General features: G+C 39.1%; 4 protein-coding genes across 4 annotated transcripts; all 4 read left to right on the top strand.

The window, feature by feature from the left end:
* Positions 1 to 3,833: 3,833 nt before the first annotated feature.
* LOC150087795 (innexin inx2-like) lies at positions 3,834 to 9,611 on the top strand. The gene is made up of 2 exons (XM_090370420.1): positions 3,834 to 5,145; positions 9,513 to 9,611. Exon 1 carries the CDS (start codon positions 4,001 to 4,003, stop codon positions 5,132 to 5,134), a length of 1,134 nt encoding a protein of 377 aa, XP_090226546.1. The 5' UTR covers positions 3,834 to 4,000; the 3' UTR covers positions 5,135 to 5,145; positions 9,513 to 9,611.
* On the top strand, positions 5,508 to 9,057 carry LOC150087796 (innexin inx2-like). The gene is made up of 3 exons (XM_090369923.1): positions 5,508 to 5,574; positions 6,725 to 6,759; positions 7,810 to 9,057. The coding sequence occupies exons 1-3, from the start codon at positions 5,508 to 5,510 to the stop codon at positions 9,055 to 9,057; spliced, it is 1,350 nt and encodes a 449-aa protein (XP_090226049.1).
* A 53-nt stretch (positions 9,612 to 9,664) lies between the features above and the next one.
* Positions 9,665 to 11,032, top strand: LOC150087794 (innexin inx2-like). The gene has a single exon (XM_090369922.1). It carries the CDS (start codon positions 9,665 to 9,667, stop codon positions 11,030 to 11,032), a length of 1,368 nt encoding a protein of 455 aa, XP_090226048.1.
* Positions 11,033 to 14,327: 3,295 nt separating this feature from the next.
* LOC150087793 (innexin inx2-like) lies at positions 14,328 to 15,470 on the top strand. Its single transcript, XM_090370419.1, has one exon. The coding sequence runs from the start codon at positions 14,383 to 14,385 to the stop codon at positions 15,454 to 15,456; it is 1,074 nt and encodes a 357-aa protein (XP_090226545.1). The 5' UTR covers positions 14,328 to 14,382; the 3' UTR covers positions 15,457 to 15,470.
* The last annotated feature ends 528 nt before the right edge of the window (positions 15,471 to 15,998 follow it).

Raw genomic sequence — 15,998 nt, 5'->3', positions numbered from 1 at the left:
TGCAAGCCAAACTCGGGATGGGACTGTAATTTCTGACTGAAATAATCCTTAGAAGGTGACAAAGGTAAACTATTTTCACCTACAACCACTGGAGAGGAGGAAGAGAAACAAAGTTCTGCGCATGCCAGAATTGTTTTGCAAGGGGTCATGCTTTCCGCATGGAAAGTGTCGTACAATTGTATTTCTGTAGCGAAGTGGTAGTAGAGCGAGGCGGGCACTAACCTCTACAAAATATCTGCCCCTGTGACTTCGATTGTAGTTTGTCACGTAATCTAAGTCAAAATTAAAGCGAATCTTCGCAGTGGAAAACACTCAGTAGATTAAAAAGAGAATTTTTCTACTTCAGGCAATGCAGGTTGTCATTAAGTCAATTCGGGGGGGGTGAGAGAAGGGAGCTTCCTGACTATCCACGTGACTATTGAGAGATACAGTTAGATGTGTGTGAGGTAATGCGTGTCTGCTGGTGTTATCGCAACGAGACCGTTCTCCAATCTCTTCACACCTCAATGAACAGGGGGCCCGTGATCGCATCATCCACAAGCATTGAGCTCTGGGGATATACCGTTGGTCCTTAAATACCCAAATTCTTTTGCTTTTGCATTTAAAGTAACTCGAATCCTCAGAAAATTTCATAACCAAGTGTTTTTCATCCCGATAGCAAACTAACCAAAAGCAATCTTAGAAAGAAAGCAATTATGGACTAGATATTCTTGGGATATTTATTACTTTAACAGTTTGCTATTACTGGACCATCATAATGCTTCTAGAAAAGAATTAGTACTTCTTAAAACAGTACTGAGAATATTTTTTGTTCTGAGTCACAGACATCCACTAATAGAATTTCAATTCTTTCCCAACAAGTACGTGAGGATAATGTTGAAAGTTTTGCTATTAGTTGCAGTTTCATTGGCTGTATTATTGGTTATGGTTCTTGAAGTACGTGTACACCGTTCACTCCTTCGTTATCTAAACATGATAATGCATGTGTAACACCCACTCCTTATTCTACCACACCTTTGCTACTTAGGCTATCACTTTAGATTTCATTTCAAGAAAGTCTTCTACAGCGCCTTCCTCGCCTTAAATATCCGTTGATTGAAAATCCTCTGTTATCTCATTATAGCAAGATTTCTTATAACGACATCAGGGTGTTGTAGATGGATGACTGAAAAGATTTTGGGAGAGACAAGTTCTAAAAAAAGAAAGAGAAAAAGGTCTAGCTTTCATTATTTTTAAATATTTCGTTTACTGAATCTTATGTTAAGCAAATTGTTACTTGGTGGGAGTGGTGGACACTGTTTCGTGTCCACCACTCAAGCAGATGGAGATTGTGTCATCGTATGGGGTAGATTCTGTTGGTACAGAATGGGTCCGCTCATATTATTAGAAGGTAGTGTTACCACCAATGAGTATCTTTCTGTCTTGGACCAACTTCACTCTGCAATTCTTCATTTTTATCCGGATTGCGATGGATTCTTTCAAAACGACAAAGCGACTATCCACTCTGCAAAATTATATCTGAATGTTCGAGGAACCATTCTAAGATTTCCAACGTCTACCTTGGCCGTCTAATGCTTCAGATTTTAACTCATTTGAGAATGTCTTATTCGAGAGAGCAGTTCGACTTCCTAGTTCTCTATCGACTACAGTACAGCATCTGACAAATACTCTGATGGAAGAATTGTCAAATCTGGAGCTAGACGTCCTCAGAAACTTTTTTGAATCCATGCCATGCCATATACATTCTGTAATACAACAAAAGGTAGCCCTACTAGATATTGAATAAAGGTTTCTAATTTTTTTGGCTAGTGAGTGCCTGTGTAAATCAAATTACAGAGCTGGAAACGTTTTGGATAGGATAAACAACTCTTCTTCAGCGCTTGTATAACTAAGAGATGAGCAGATAATTAACTGGAGGATCTCTGTTAATAAGAGATCCTCCAAAACAGAGATTTTTAAAATTATATTTTTGGAGACAGGCCCGGACGTGTTTAGACATGTCGTCTTGACCTCCAAGTTTTCTCGATTCCAATTTAAAGACTTGCAGGTCAAGACGATCTCATGAGAGATTTAAATCTACCCAAAGGGTCTCCAGAGGTTTTAAGGGTAAAGATGAGTTCCACGAATCTGCTGGCTCCCCAAACAGTCTTTTCATAGAATATACATCGTGAAAAAGAATTGGTTGTCCATTTTTTTCGAAGAAGCGCAATGATATATTGTAACACTACAGTTATTAACCTTTTTTTGGAATTTTCTACCAACGAACAGAGTGGAGGCTATTTATTGACTCATCAAAGGAGTGCCTCAAAGGATTTCTCCTTCATAATGGATAAAAGTATGCACCCAATCCTGTTTAAAAGTCTAAAAGTAATACAATTTATGAAAACCTTGAGCTTCATTTAGGAAGAGTTCAGACAAGGTCGACTTGTGTGTGAAGATTTTAAAGTTATTGGTCTTTACAATGGCGTTTTCTTTGCTGTTAGAATGAAGGCCAATGTCCTAAGATTGTCCTACAAAAATCTTTTGAATCTGGCTGAATTCTCTCTTTTTAATCCAGTGTTTCAAATGTAGGAAGGGTTGGCCACAGCTTAAGGAATATCAGTTTATATATAACGCCCTTACACCTATAAAAGAGAGTTGTATGTTTAACTGAAATGATCAGAAGGTGGAAGAGAAATTGGACTGGACCATGAAGCGAGGGATTTATGAAGGGTCTGGTAAATTGATGATGATGAGTAGTTCAATTGTCATATTCCAATGAGTGATGTTTATTTTCCAGAAAATTACTGAAGGTATTCTGAACTTTTCTTTCAAAACTTGGGAGGAAGTTGAAAATCACATTCAACCAGGAAGTGTGTGCGTGTACGTCTCCTTTATTAACACCAATAAAATATCTGTTTGAGGGGCATTTCCTGAAGACTCCTTACGTGCACTATTCAGCAGCGAAGGACGACTCTGTGCTGTTTATCCACAATATAACAATAATTGAAATTCAATTTGAGTTTTTTGGAGAAGAAGAACTGAAGCAATTCAGGCTTATAAACCACGTTTGTGCACATATATCCGTTAGCCTTGCCTCTGGCATGGATCAAGGTAGAGCGCAGGAAGTGACCCCACAATAGTGAAATTAGAATTGGTCTCTCTGCTAGAGGAAATATCTAAGCTTCCTGCACGTATTGCCCTAGCCAACATGCTCGTTAGATGACGTCATGCCTCATAGTCACACACATAATTACATCGACCCTGTCACCGAGGACCTTGGATGACTAAATCACGTGGGCCTTATTCTCATTTCGCTGTTAAAACAACACTTCTTCTTGTGGTATCACAAATACATGGTATTAACGATGACCATGATGTTGGGCAGCATCTTAATCATCAATACACTCCTCGTGGGAGTGAATTGTCTTAAAAAAATCTTCATTTCATTCAGAAACATCTGCAACTTTAAATACTTTTATTATTTTAATTAAAAAGTAATTATTTAATATTTTTTAAAGGAGATCAAAATACAGGAACCTTAGACTCAAAAATTACTCTGCAATGTTCTTTTTAGTGTTCAATAACTGTCTTAATTTGAAATTTTAATTAAAGGACTCGTAATCGAAAATCTAAGTGGGTTTTGTCTTGGCTTAAATCCTTGTAGAAAGTTTTAAGCAGGTTTATGTTTATTATTGAGAGAAGAGGGACTTTCCGGTTTGACTTTTGTTATGGATTTGTAGCCACTTACGTAACCGGTGTCCTCTGCCAATGAGAGCACATTCCTAGGCGTGCAGGGGCACACATTAGCAACTTGGCTGACGTAACCAATGCTCAGTGAATTATTAGTTTATTAGGATGCAGAGCGACGCGCACAATGTTTCAGTTTAAGATAGATATTGGTTTAACTTTGAAATGTATAAGTTGTTTGCGATGTGTGGATTTTTCTCTAAGTGACAGTTGATTGTTGTGTGATCCCCTTCCCCTAAAGTGCACCATCTAAAAAAGACACTCCTTCATCATGTTAGGCGCCTTAAGTTCGCTAAGTGGGATCCTCAAAGTCCATACTCTTTGTATAGACAACAACGTCTTCAGACTCCACTACAAATTCACAGTTCTTATCCTGGTGGCTTTCAGCATTCTGGTCACGTGCAGACAATACTTTGGCGACCCCATAGACTGTATTCAAAACGATGACATCCCCGAAAGGGTGATTGAGACTTTCTGTTGGATACAAGCGACCTTTACCCTTCCACAGGCTCTACATAAGGAAGTTGGAGTGGAGGTGCCTTACCCCGGAGTGGATATTTTCACCCCTGGAGAGGAACGTGTCTACCACAAATACTATCAGTGGGTGTGCTTCGTGTTATTTTTACAAGCGATCATGTTCTACTTGCCGTGGTACGTATGGAAAGTGTGGGAAGCTGGACACATCAAGAGTATCGTCATGAATCTGAATTGTCCAATTTTAGAGAAGAAAGACGACTGTATCCGAACCCTGGTAGACTACTTGAAGGACAGTAAACACACTCACAACTTGTATTTTATTCGTTTCTTCCTCTGCGAAGTGCTCAACTTTACGAATGTAATTGGCCAGATTTATTTGATCGACAAATTCCTCGGTGGTGAATTTACAACGTTCGGTGTCGAAGTGTTGAGTTTCAGCGAGACAGATCAACCATACAGAACGGATCCCATGGTCCGGGTGTTTCCTCGACTCACTAAGTGCACATTCCATCGATTTGGATCATCGGGAGACGTACAGAGACACGATGCACTCTGCATCCTTCCTCTGAACATCATCAATGAGAAAATCTTCATCTTCTTGTGGTTCTGGTTCGTATTCCTGGCCACCATCTCTGCTCTTCTGCTTCTCTACAGAGCCGTTATAATCTTTTCGCCCCCGGTTCGTTATCTGATGCTACGGTCCCGTGCACGTTTGGCTGACAAAAGAACAATCCATACAATTCTGAGTCGCTTTGATCTTGGAGATTGGTTTGTGCTTTATCTACTTTCCAAGAATTTGGACTCCGTCCACTTCCGAGACATGGTGAGCGATTTGGCTGTGGCGCTAAGACACGACGAAAAGGAAGAAAAACTACTGGAAAAAGAAACACCCCTGGACGAGTTATTCACCACGGAACCAACCAAGTGAAGTAACCCGACGTAAGCAGACTTTCTATTGCTGTGAAGTTAACACTTGCGTTATGAATATTGAATGCATTTTAAGAACTTTTCTTCGTATCTGAATCTCATTTGAATATTATATTTTAAAAGTGTTCATAACGGATTCACTGCCACCAAACTTTAGCTAAAAGCCTCCATTAACATCGCTTTGCATTTTAATATAGAACTTTTTTTTAACAACAGTGTACCTTCTTATCTTATTTGGTATTAAATGCCTTTTAAGGTTTGCTTTAATGAGTTTTCTCAGTCAGTGTATATGTTTATATAGATTAGTACACCATGAGTAATCATGATCAACTCAAAAACACACAACCTAAGACTGTTTACAGACTCCAAGAACGATGGCCAGAACTATGCTACGTGTTCAGTCAAGCAGCGCTACAGTTATCATCAACGAAATCATAAACTGTATCTTCTGACCGTCCTGAATTGGACCCGTGTTAATTTTAATCAGTACCTAACGTTTGGGAGAGTCTCCTGAGATACCCTAATTATTCTTTTAAGGAAATTTAAAATTATCCTTTGAGAAACTCTGTTGCTAATGCATGCGTAACGCACAGTATATGTTATATCATAAAGAGGGCCATTAGTACAAAGTCTTTTTCCCCCTCTATCAACACATGAAGAAATCTTTAACAGAACAATGATGACTTTTTGAACTGGCACTTCAAAAGGAGTGCCATCGAATTTTAATGCTTTTCAGATAAGTAACACTCGTTCGCAGTCAAGATTACTGCCGCAACCCTCTTTCCACCCCATCTCTATCATTAAGCTCATGATAAACAATTCTCTTGAGATTACATTGTTTTTTAATCAGCACACCCTTTCCAATATCGATTTAGTTTCTAAGGCTGGAATGGGTAGGATAATTTAAAATTTGCGCCTAGGATAATCAACCCATGAAGGATCAAAACGATTGTTACGTTTGCTTGACCAATATTCCTGGTTTTCCTGGGAAATACAAGCATAAAGTAGAGTGCACCTTCTGCTCTAAGGTGTGATCCTCACAATGATACCATTCCAGTGCCAAAGCCACCAGAAACTTATGGATTTCACTCTGATTCAGGATCAGAAAATGAATCTTTAGAAGATGCAGAACCCAGAACGAGTACAGATCCAGACTTTCAACTCTTTATACTTCAAAGCCGCATCTAATCACTCAGTCAGAATTGGATGATTTGGTCACAGATTTAGACCTCTCCAAAACCAAGGCTGAATTACTAGGATAACCGGTTCAGCAGTGGAATCTTCATGAAAATGGTATCAAGATTATAGGAAGAGGCAATCTAACATAACGACCTATTACTCCATTGATGGTGCTTTGGTTTATTTTAACAATGTCCTGGAATTAATGAAAGATTTATATCTGGAGCACGCTGACAAGCAGTGGAGGCTTTTCATTGATTCATCCAAGGTCAGTTTGAAAGCAGTTTTATTTCATAATGGAAGTTCATCTATACCATTGGCCCATGCAGTTCACATGAAGGAAACGTACGAGAACCTACAAGTTCTTTTCAAAAAATATGCTGTCAAGAATAAAAATGGAACATCTGTGCAGACCTAAAAGTGGTGTCTTTGCTGACTGGGTTGCGAGTGGGACAGTCGAGCGAAGGATTGCCACTACAAGTTTAAAAATGGCCAGACCCTTCAGAAACTACACCAGACTAGAAAAATGTAGCACATCCTCCTTTGGTGGATGTCAAAAATCTATTTCCTTCCATTGCACATCAAGCTAGGTTTGATAAAAATATTCGTGAAAGCGATGGACACAAAACGAGAAGAATTTTCCTGTTTGAAGCAAACGTTTCCTCGAATCAGTGAGGGCAAGATAAAAGAAGGAATTTTTGTGGGTCCTCAAACCAAACTGCTATTCCAAGATGAGGAATTCATTAAAAAACTGAATGCCACAGAAATAAGAATTTGGAAGGCATTCGAAGACGTCTTCTGGTACTTTTTAGGCAATGAGGAATCACAAAATTACAGAGAAACTGTGGATGAGCTAATTTTAGCGTACAGAGAGTTGGGATGCAACATGTCATTAGAGCTTCACACCAGGGTATTTGTCAATGGAAAAAGACCAGGGAAAATGGAGTCCAAATATGTTTGCAGACTACTGTTGCTATCTCTTACTGGAGACACCAATGGACGATTAAAAAAGACAATAAACGACAAAATAAGTGTTTTGTTATCATATAAATAGAATAAGCTTGATAGACCCATTGTCCAATATTTAGTACATTTTAAGAAACTTAGTTTTTGACTTTAATCCTTTTAAATTGGGTGTTACAGCAATATGGTTGTCATGTTTGATTTGAGTAGCGTCAACCGGATGTGGATACATTACTTCAGCATTCCACCACAAGATAAAAATGTCGCTGCAGTCTACACTTACCTCATACACGGTACAATCGCAGTTGGTGCTTTGTTATCACATGCAGATAAGGATGAATTCTACTTCTCCTCTTCGATGTAACGTCATTCTTAAAGATACTTCAGAGAGGTGTAACCTTTCACCCACAATCTGGATAGTTTTTAGTGAAAAGTGTCAACTGTTCTTCCGGTATGGATCTGCTATTTGGACGTCTGAAGGGATTCTTTAAAATTAAGAAGGAATCCACTCAGGTAGTAGAGGTAAAAGAAAAGAAACCACCCAGACGTAAGACTGTTATTGATGGCTTCGTATTTCAACTTCATTATAAGTTAACTGTGGTGTTTTTGTTAGCTTTCAGCATTGTGGTGACCGCCAAGCAATATCTGGGAGACCCCATTGATTGCATTTCCAGAGATGACATTCCTCATGACCTCTTGGACACATTCTGCTGGATCCATACAACATTCAGCGTAGAAAAAGGGTGGTTTAAGAAAGTCGGCGTGGAGGTCCCGTATCCAGGAGTAGATAAATATCTAGCGGAGGATAAAAAGGTACACCATGCCTACTACCAGTGGGTCTGTTTCATCCTGTTCTTGCAAGCTATGTTTTTCTATGCACCACACTTTCTGTGGAAGGCGTGGGAAAGCGAACTTATAAACAATATCCGCTTGGATTTACACTCTCCCGTGCTTCCTGAAGATGTGAGAAAAGCTCAAGTTAAGGTTGTGTCCGACTACTTGTACGAGGACCTGAAAAACAAACCGGCAGAGGAAAGACTGGACAATCCTACCAAAAGGAGGACATGTCACAACACGTATTTTCTAGTTTACATCATCTTGGAGATTGTGAACTTCTTTAACGTACTTGGACAGATGTTTCTGATCAATACGTTTTTGGGAGGGGAGTTTATGAGTTATGGAACTAAGGTAGTTGAGTTCACCGAGTGGGATTGGCGAGTTCGATACGATCCAATGATTCAGGTATTTCCACGAATGACAAAATGTACCTTCTATAAGTACGGGTCATCTGGAGACGTTCAGAAACACGATGCTATGTGTCTTCTGCCCCTTAACATTATTAATGAGAAAATCTTTGTCTTCATTTGGTTTTGGTTCATCATACTCCTTACCATTACAGCGCTGCAAATTGTCTACCGACTCGTTACAGTTCTGTGGAAAAGGGGTTGGTTCTTCCTGTTGTGTAAGGAGACTCCGATGACCGATCCTGATAATCTATGGACGGCTCTAACAGCTGTCGGATGTGGACATTGGTTCGTCTTGAGTTTACTTCGCAGAAATATAGATCCAGCTAATTTCAGGGACATCGTTGCTGATATGGCGAAAACAGTTAGGGAAGAAAGAACCATGAAATCTCCTCTTTCAGAGAAAGAAATGATGCTAATGGAGTCCACTATGGTTCGTGTTGTTGAGTCACCAATCGCAACCAGACTTAAAGCTTTAGCAAATCAGCTGGTGAATGGAGATTATATTATAGCTAAAGTTGGAGAAGATAAACATTGATTTTTATGCACCATACTTGTTACCAGTTCTGAATCCGCTTTCAATGTTTTGCTTAGAGTATTAGTTTCGGTAAGAGCATGAGAACTACTGTCCATTTTCTTTGGCCCCAATTGTTAATTTTAGAAATTCGGAGTGGCATCAAACCAGAATCGAAATCTATGAAGTATTACAGTCTATGGATTGAGGGATTGAGTTAATAAATTTGTTTCTAGTACAATATATCATTCTTTAAATATAGTTCAGATTCTTTATTTTTAAACACGAAAGAATAAACTAAATTGCAATATTTCTCATTGAATCCCATTGATGATTTAATATTTCTTGATTATAAATAGAATATAGTTTATGTAAGTCTTATTTTAGAAATTCAAACTATTATTTATTTGATAACTTATGTTATCGACTCAATGGTATACTTTTCGTTTTCCTATGTCTTTCTATTTCGCAATTTCCAGCTACACCCAAAAAGAAACTCTCCGATTGGTTATCTCTTATCTCTTGCTGATAGGGAGCTCGTCCTGGAAACTGCTCTCAATACGATATCATTGTTATCCAACCCGACTACAAGCTGTCTGCACTCTCTGTACAGTAATTCCTTTAAGCCACCATGGATCTCTTTCAACGACTCGGGTCAAGTATTAAGCATAAAAGAACATTACTGAGGGAAAAAAGTGATGTAAAGTTGAAGGGGAAAATATCCCCTAAACGAAGTGCAGTGATTGACGACTTGGAGTTCCAACTTCATTATGTTTACACCGTGTTGTGTTTGTTAGCTTTCAGTGTTGTGATTTCGGCCAAGCAATATCTGGGAGATCCAATCGAATGTATTTCTAAAGATGACATCCCACATCAACTTCTGGATACGTTCTGTTGGGTTCACGCAACCTTTAGTGTTGACAAAGGATGGTCGAAACCTGTTGGTAGGGAGGTGCCTTATCCTGGAATTGATAAAACCGTTGAGGGAGATTCTACTGTTTATCATGCTTACTACCAATGGGTGTTTTTCATCCTTCTTCTACAAGGGATCCTGTTTTATGTGCCCCATTTTTACTGGAGGTATTGCGAAGGACAGCTGATGAACAACCTTTGTCTCGATTATCAATCTCATGTTCTCGGTACTAGTGACAAAAGAACAGCCAGTACTATATTGGCTGATTACTTGTACGAACATAGAAACCACCAAACGAGGTACTTCGCTTATTATGTCATTGCTGAGGTCCTGAACTTTGTGAATGTGGTTTGCCAGCTGTTTCTAGTAAACCTCTTTCTAGGAGGCGCGTTTACAACTTATGGAACGAAAGTTATCCAGTTCACTGATTGGGATTGGAGAGTCAGAGATGATCCAATGATTCGAGTGTTTCCTCGTATGACTAAGTGTACCTTCTATCGATACGGATCTTCGGGCGATGTCCAGAAACACGATGCTATGTGTCTTCTACCCCTCAATATTATTAACGAAAAATTCTACATTTTCATTTTCTTTTGGTTTTTCTCTCTTTCTGCAATTACAGGATTGAAACTTCTCTACCGACTGGGCACAATAACCCTGAAGGATTTCCGGTATTGGCTTCTAAAGTCCAAAGTTTCGAAGGAAACCCTTAGGGACGATAATGACCTTAAAGAAGCGCTGAGCATAGGTGATTGTGGACATTGGTTTATCCTTCAACTCCTGGCTAAAAATCTAGATGCTGAAGTGTTTGATGAGGTTATTAAGAAGCTGGCAAACCGGGAGGAAGACACTGTGGATATTGTGAAGGAAGAGCCCTCAAAGAGAGTGATCACAGATCCGTTAGAGTTGTCAATAGATAATGTTGCTGGTGAAATCTTGGATGATCGGCTAGGGATTCAATACGTGTGCCAAATCAGAGAAGTAGATCAAGGACCCCCTGCAGCATATACCCCGTATGCACCATGTGCCCCTAGAAATGAAGAGATGGCTACTCTTCCTCGTCATGAACAAGTATCAATTTGCTGAAGAGCTGAAATTTCATGTTGAATTCTGGTAGATGCTAGCTGTTGCTATTTATGAAAAATAGGAAGCTTCATATCTTGATATCCGCAAGTGAGGCCCCTTCTGCCTTTTTATTATGTTCATTACTCCACTAATTTCGTATTCTTCACAGGACGTTACCTCAGTTCCATTGACAGTTGATGCACAGGGATCCAGCGAAGTGATTCGAAATTAGTGAAGTAAATAAAACCATTTATTCTAATGAGTTATGTAACATATTATTAATTTCAATAATAAAGCTAATCTCCATTATGTGGAAATGTTTCTGTTTACGTGTGATAAATCACTGAGTAAACAAGTGAAGGATAATATGATTTTAAGATTTTAAAGTGTGATCTTTGATTTGTCAAATCCTACAGTTTTACAGAAGAGTTTCGAATCGTTTTTTGTTTAGGTCTAAGATTATAAACGTTGTAAGCGATAATTGGACAGACATTGGTGAGTGAAGATTTATACAACTCAATTTACACTTTTCAAGAAATATTTATGCTATATTATTATTAAGCATCTTGGTTCGCCCCCTGAACAGCCTGATGGCTACAGGGGCTTACAGTGTTTGGAACATAGCTTTAATGATAATATATACTGACTGGTGAAAAATTTAGAAATGTTTTTCGATTACTTGACATTTGAGTTACTGAGAATGGATTGGCTTGCCTCATTCCTTTGTGGGTGTGGTGACCTGTACATCGCCATAGGTTCTTTTTTTTGGAGGGGGGGTTATGAATACATCAAAAAGCAATCTTGACAGTTACCCATACCATTTGGTACAATGCTGATGACCTTTTTGATGGTTCTTCTATTTGTGTGCTAATATACCAGTCTCAGAACTTTTGGATAGGTCCTCGTATATTAAAAAAAAAATTAAGGAATCGTTATCTGACTGTTTTCCACAGCTTCTGTCACTGGAAAAAATTGCATCAAGGCTTCGTTACAATTGACAGGGATTTGAGAAGAAATCGCTGGATTGTTGTTGTAGTAGGGTTTTAGTAGCATCAGCTACTAAGACCATATTTCCAGGATTAAAAACCACGCTACCCTCGCCTGAAACCGACTAACTCAGCCCCGTTGTGAAAATGCCCCATACAAATTCCTCACGTCATCGACCAGACTCGAACTCAGGTCTTTTCCACCCGGTCTGGGGAGGACGACGATCCTACCAACTGTGTAACCCACGAGGGCTATCTCTGGATTGCTCATCGAAATTGCATTAAGTGGATGTGCCATACTATCTGCGCGGTTAGCACAGTGGTATCATCACCATGCTTCCCACACCGCATGGTTCGAATCCTGTCGACACGCGAGGAACTTTAATGGGCTTTTTTCACTCCGTGGCTGAGTTAGTCGGTCTCAAAGTTTTCTCCCCCAGAAATTGAAGGTTTTTTCATCCAGTAAAACAGGCAAATCGACCAGAGGACACACTCAATTTACAGACTCTTTTTTTGTTATAAACCATAACTTCCAAAGAGAAATTAACGCTGAAATAATGTCCAACCTAAGAAAATATTAATTTCAAGGGCATTTAAAAAGGTAAGACTAAAGAAATTTGTAAGATTTTTCTCCAAAATTTTGATAGATTGATAGAATATCAATCTATTAAGAATTATTAGATTTATCACAAATTGATAGATTGATTGGTACAAAACAGAACGGTGTGTGTGGGGGGGGGGGGGGTTGGTGGATGGGTTTATATATACGGAGGGGGATTATTTACTTTACAAAATAAGTGAGGAATATCAGTTGGAACAGTTCCAATGACTTTATGGTTGCAGCGTGAAGATTCTAAATCAAAGCAGAAAAACCGCAATATTGAAAGTAATCTCCGAAAGGGATCTCTGAATCATTTAGTGAAACTGAAATGTGATTTGAAGGTCCTTTGCTTTAAAAACCGTGGTGTCAGTAATAACAAAATAATTTTTTAACGATTCGGCTTCTTTGATCCTGCAACGTAATTAAATAACCCTATCCTAGGGTTCATATCATGACCATTTAAAGTAACTCAATGCGAGAAAGAACTGCTAGCTTTCTGAAGATTATCGACATCCAATTTCACTGCTGATTGGTGAGTAAACGTTCACGTCATCAACCTCTATTAACATTTTGGTATTACCTATCTAGACAAAGCGTGGTAGATAATTTAACACAGCTCCTTAATTTACAATCACATTTACAATCTATGCCTTCAAAAATAGATGAATTTTGAAACAATATCAACCTTTTAGCTGATATTGTTTCAAAGATTCTAGTTGTAGATCAACCTTGTGGCCAGTTTATTAAGTACACTACCTAATAGCGAACAGGTGCCCTTTAGCTCTCAGAACAGCCCGGATTGATCGTGGCCATAAACTCATCCAGGTGTTAAAGCATGTCACAGGGATACTCGTCCAGTGATTTAGTGACTTTCCAGTCTCTAGTCACAGACCAGTGCAGAAGATTGAATTCACTCTCATGATCGTAGAACTAGTTCTTAATTTTGGCCTTTTGAGTTGACTCATTATTCTATTGGGAGAACTCTTTGACAAATAAATACGCCTGGTCTGAAATAATTGCCATTGGCATCCAAACATTGCTCCACCCATATTATATTAAGGGGTTGAACTGCACCACTAAAACACTCACCACACCATTGCACTGCCACCACCAGGAGAATGGGTCCATGGACTCATGGTTTTCGCCATTTTTTTTTCTTCACTTAACAAAGAGCCCCATCTCCAGAAAAAAATTCATTCAGGTATTTTCCAAACTATTGCACTTATCATTTATGGTTTAACTTTTCAGAATCAGCTGAGAGTGGTAATAAGTAAAAATTAAAGAATCAAAACGAACTTGAAGTAATTATTGTATTAATAAATGTATTTTTGCAACGTAAAAACCTTGCTGTTGAAACCATCCAAAGGATCATGAAAAGGTCATTCTATTTATTGTTTCTTTAACTGCAATACGTACTCCGATGACCCAGTAGGGGGTTCTGAACATACCATTTTGAAGTCATAAAAATTGGCTTCGAATATATTGAATTAAAACCAGTGCGCGTGCTCACTAACCTTTGTGTTCTTATAAACACAAGGTCCTTTCCCAACGAGCTAACATCACATGATCAATTGCTAGTGCCCGTATTTCCTAGTTTAAGAGAACTATTTACGTTTCAAGTTATCGCGGGTCAAGGATGTACGCTGTTTGTGCGAAAAGGGATGCAAAATAGTCAGCACCGAACTGCTGATCGCAGAGATGATTTGATGATCAGAACAGTTCTGTTTGTGAATGTGTAGAGTTATTCCCGACAGTCCAGGGGCCATTTCGTACTTGGGCAAGAAATGGATAAAGTTTTCGGGTCATTAAAGGGTTTGGTGAAGTACGATCGAATTATAATCGACAATAACATCTTTCGCCTGCACTATCGAGCCACCGTCTTGTTTCTGATCGCTTTTAGCCTCCTGGTGACCAGCCGACAGTACATAGGTGATCCTATAGATTGCATATCGAGGGACGACATCCCCACTAGAGTGTTGGATACTTATTGTTGGATTCATACGACATTTAGCCTCGAAGATGCGTGGTTTAAGAAAGTTGGACACGAAGTTCCCTACCCCGGGGTGGATAAATATACGCCTGGGGAGAGGAGAGTGTATCACGCCTACTACCAGTGGGTCTGCTTCGTTTTGTTTCTACAAGCCATCCTCTTCTACCTTCCACGGTACCTGTGGAAATCATGGGAAAACAACCGATTGAAACATCTGATGATGGATTTGAACAGTCCGGTCCTGTCAGGGGATAAGAAAAGCCAGAATTGCCACATGTTGATTAAGTACTTCAGATCTAACCTCAAAAACCACAATCCTTACGCTTTTAAGTATTTCTTCTGCGAGATCCTCAACTTCGTGAATGTCGTAGGCCAAATGTACCTCATGGATTCGTTCCTCGGAGGGGAGTTTTCCAGTTATGGCTCCAAAGTGGTAGAGTTCACCGAATGGGACTGGACTGTGCGGTACGATCCCATGATCAGAGTTTTCCCACGGCTCACAAAGTGTACGTTTCATCGGTATGGTTCCTCTGGGGATGTCCAACGTCATGATGCGATGTGTTTATTGCCCATCAACATCATTAATGAGAAGATTTACGTGTTTATTTGGTTCTGGTTTGTGATTTTAGCCGTTCTGTCCGCTTTGGTCATTGTGTATCGTCTGGGCACCTTCCTTTCTACTGGAGTGCGTTCCATGCTGTTGAAATCACGTGCAAGGCTGTCCACTGCTGAAGAGGTTGAGTCGGCGATGCAAATGTGCGAAGTTGGTGACTGGTTTCTGCTCTATCAGCTCAGCAAGAATATGGACAGCTTGAACTTCCGATATTTTTTATCCGAATTTACTGGTGGTTCGAATCACCGCGTGTGATAGGGAGAAGCCAAGGTATGGTGAGATCTAAGTTCACTTAAGCCAATCGATAAAAGTCCACCAAGTCTCATTTGGATTAAGCATTTAAAAATTCCATTTTAAGGACTTTACTCTTTTTCTAAAATCGTATACCTGTTGAAAATACTCATTCTGATTGTCTTACGCTGTTTAGAAATAATTCAATTCTTTAATGGTCAATCTCATTAATTTGAAACTCCTGAAAATGATTAAACATCTTTATATACACTACCACTTAAAAATTTGGAATTACAGCGTATGACAACACTTTTCGTTATTTATTTTATTTGTTTATTTATTTTTTTAAATTAGCTATGGCAGTATAAGTTTTAATATAAAAAAAACACACTGCAAATTATTTTAAGATTTTTTATTAAGCATTGAAAACTTACAATTAACAACTACACCGATGAGCCAAAACATTATGACCAGCTGCCTAATATGGTGTTGGTCCTCCACGTGCAGCCAAACCAACTCGTACCAGGCGAGGCATGGACGCTACAAGATTTCTAAATGTGTCTTGT

The sequence above is a fragment of the Mastigoproctus giganteus genome, chromosome 3 (genome assembly GCF_048544385.1).
Source record: "Mastigoproctus giganteus isolate SK-2022 chromosome 3, ASM4854438v1, whole genome shotgun sequence".
NCBI lineage: Eukaryota > Metazoa > Arthropoda > Arachnida > Uropygi > Thelyphonidae > Mastigoproctus > Mastigoproctus giganteus.
Note: the sequence above shows the minus strand (reverse complement) of the source record. Positions and strands in the feature narration are given on the sequence as shown.

Excerpts from the sequence above, each read along its gene's own strand:
- LOC150087796 (XM_090369923.1), top strand. The coding sequence starts at position 5,508 with ATGGCCAGAACTATGCTACGTGTTCAGTCAAGCAGCGCTACAGTTATC. Across the intron at positions 5,575-6,724 it reads CATCAACGAAATCATAAACT|ACCTAAAAGTGGTGTCTTTG; the intron begins GTATCTTCTGAC and ends ACATCTGTGCAG. Across the intron at positions 6,760-7,809 it reads CTTTGCTGACTGGGTTGCGA|AAACCACCCAGACGTAAGAC; the intron begins GTGGGACAGTCG and ends GTAAAAGAAAAG.
- LOC150087793 (XM_090370419.1), top strand. The coding sequence starts at position 14,383 with ATGGATAAAGTTTTCGGGTCATTAAAGGGTTTGGTGAAGTACGATCGA.
- LOC150087794 (XM_090369922.1), top strand. The coding sequence starts at position 9,665 with ATGGATCTCTTTCAACGACTCGGGTCAAGTATTAAGCATAAAAGAACA.
- LOC150087795 (XM_090370420.1), top strand. The coding sequence starts at position 4,001 with ATGTTAGGCGCCTTAAGTTCGCTAAGTGGGATCCTCAAAGTCCATACT.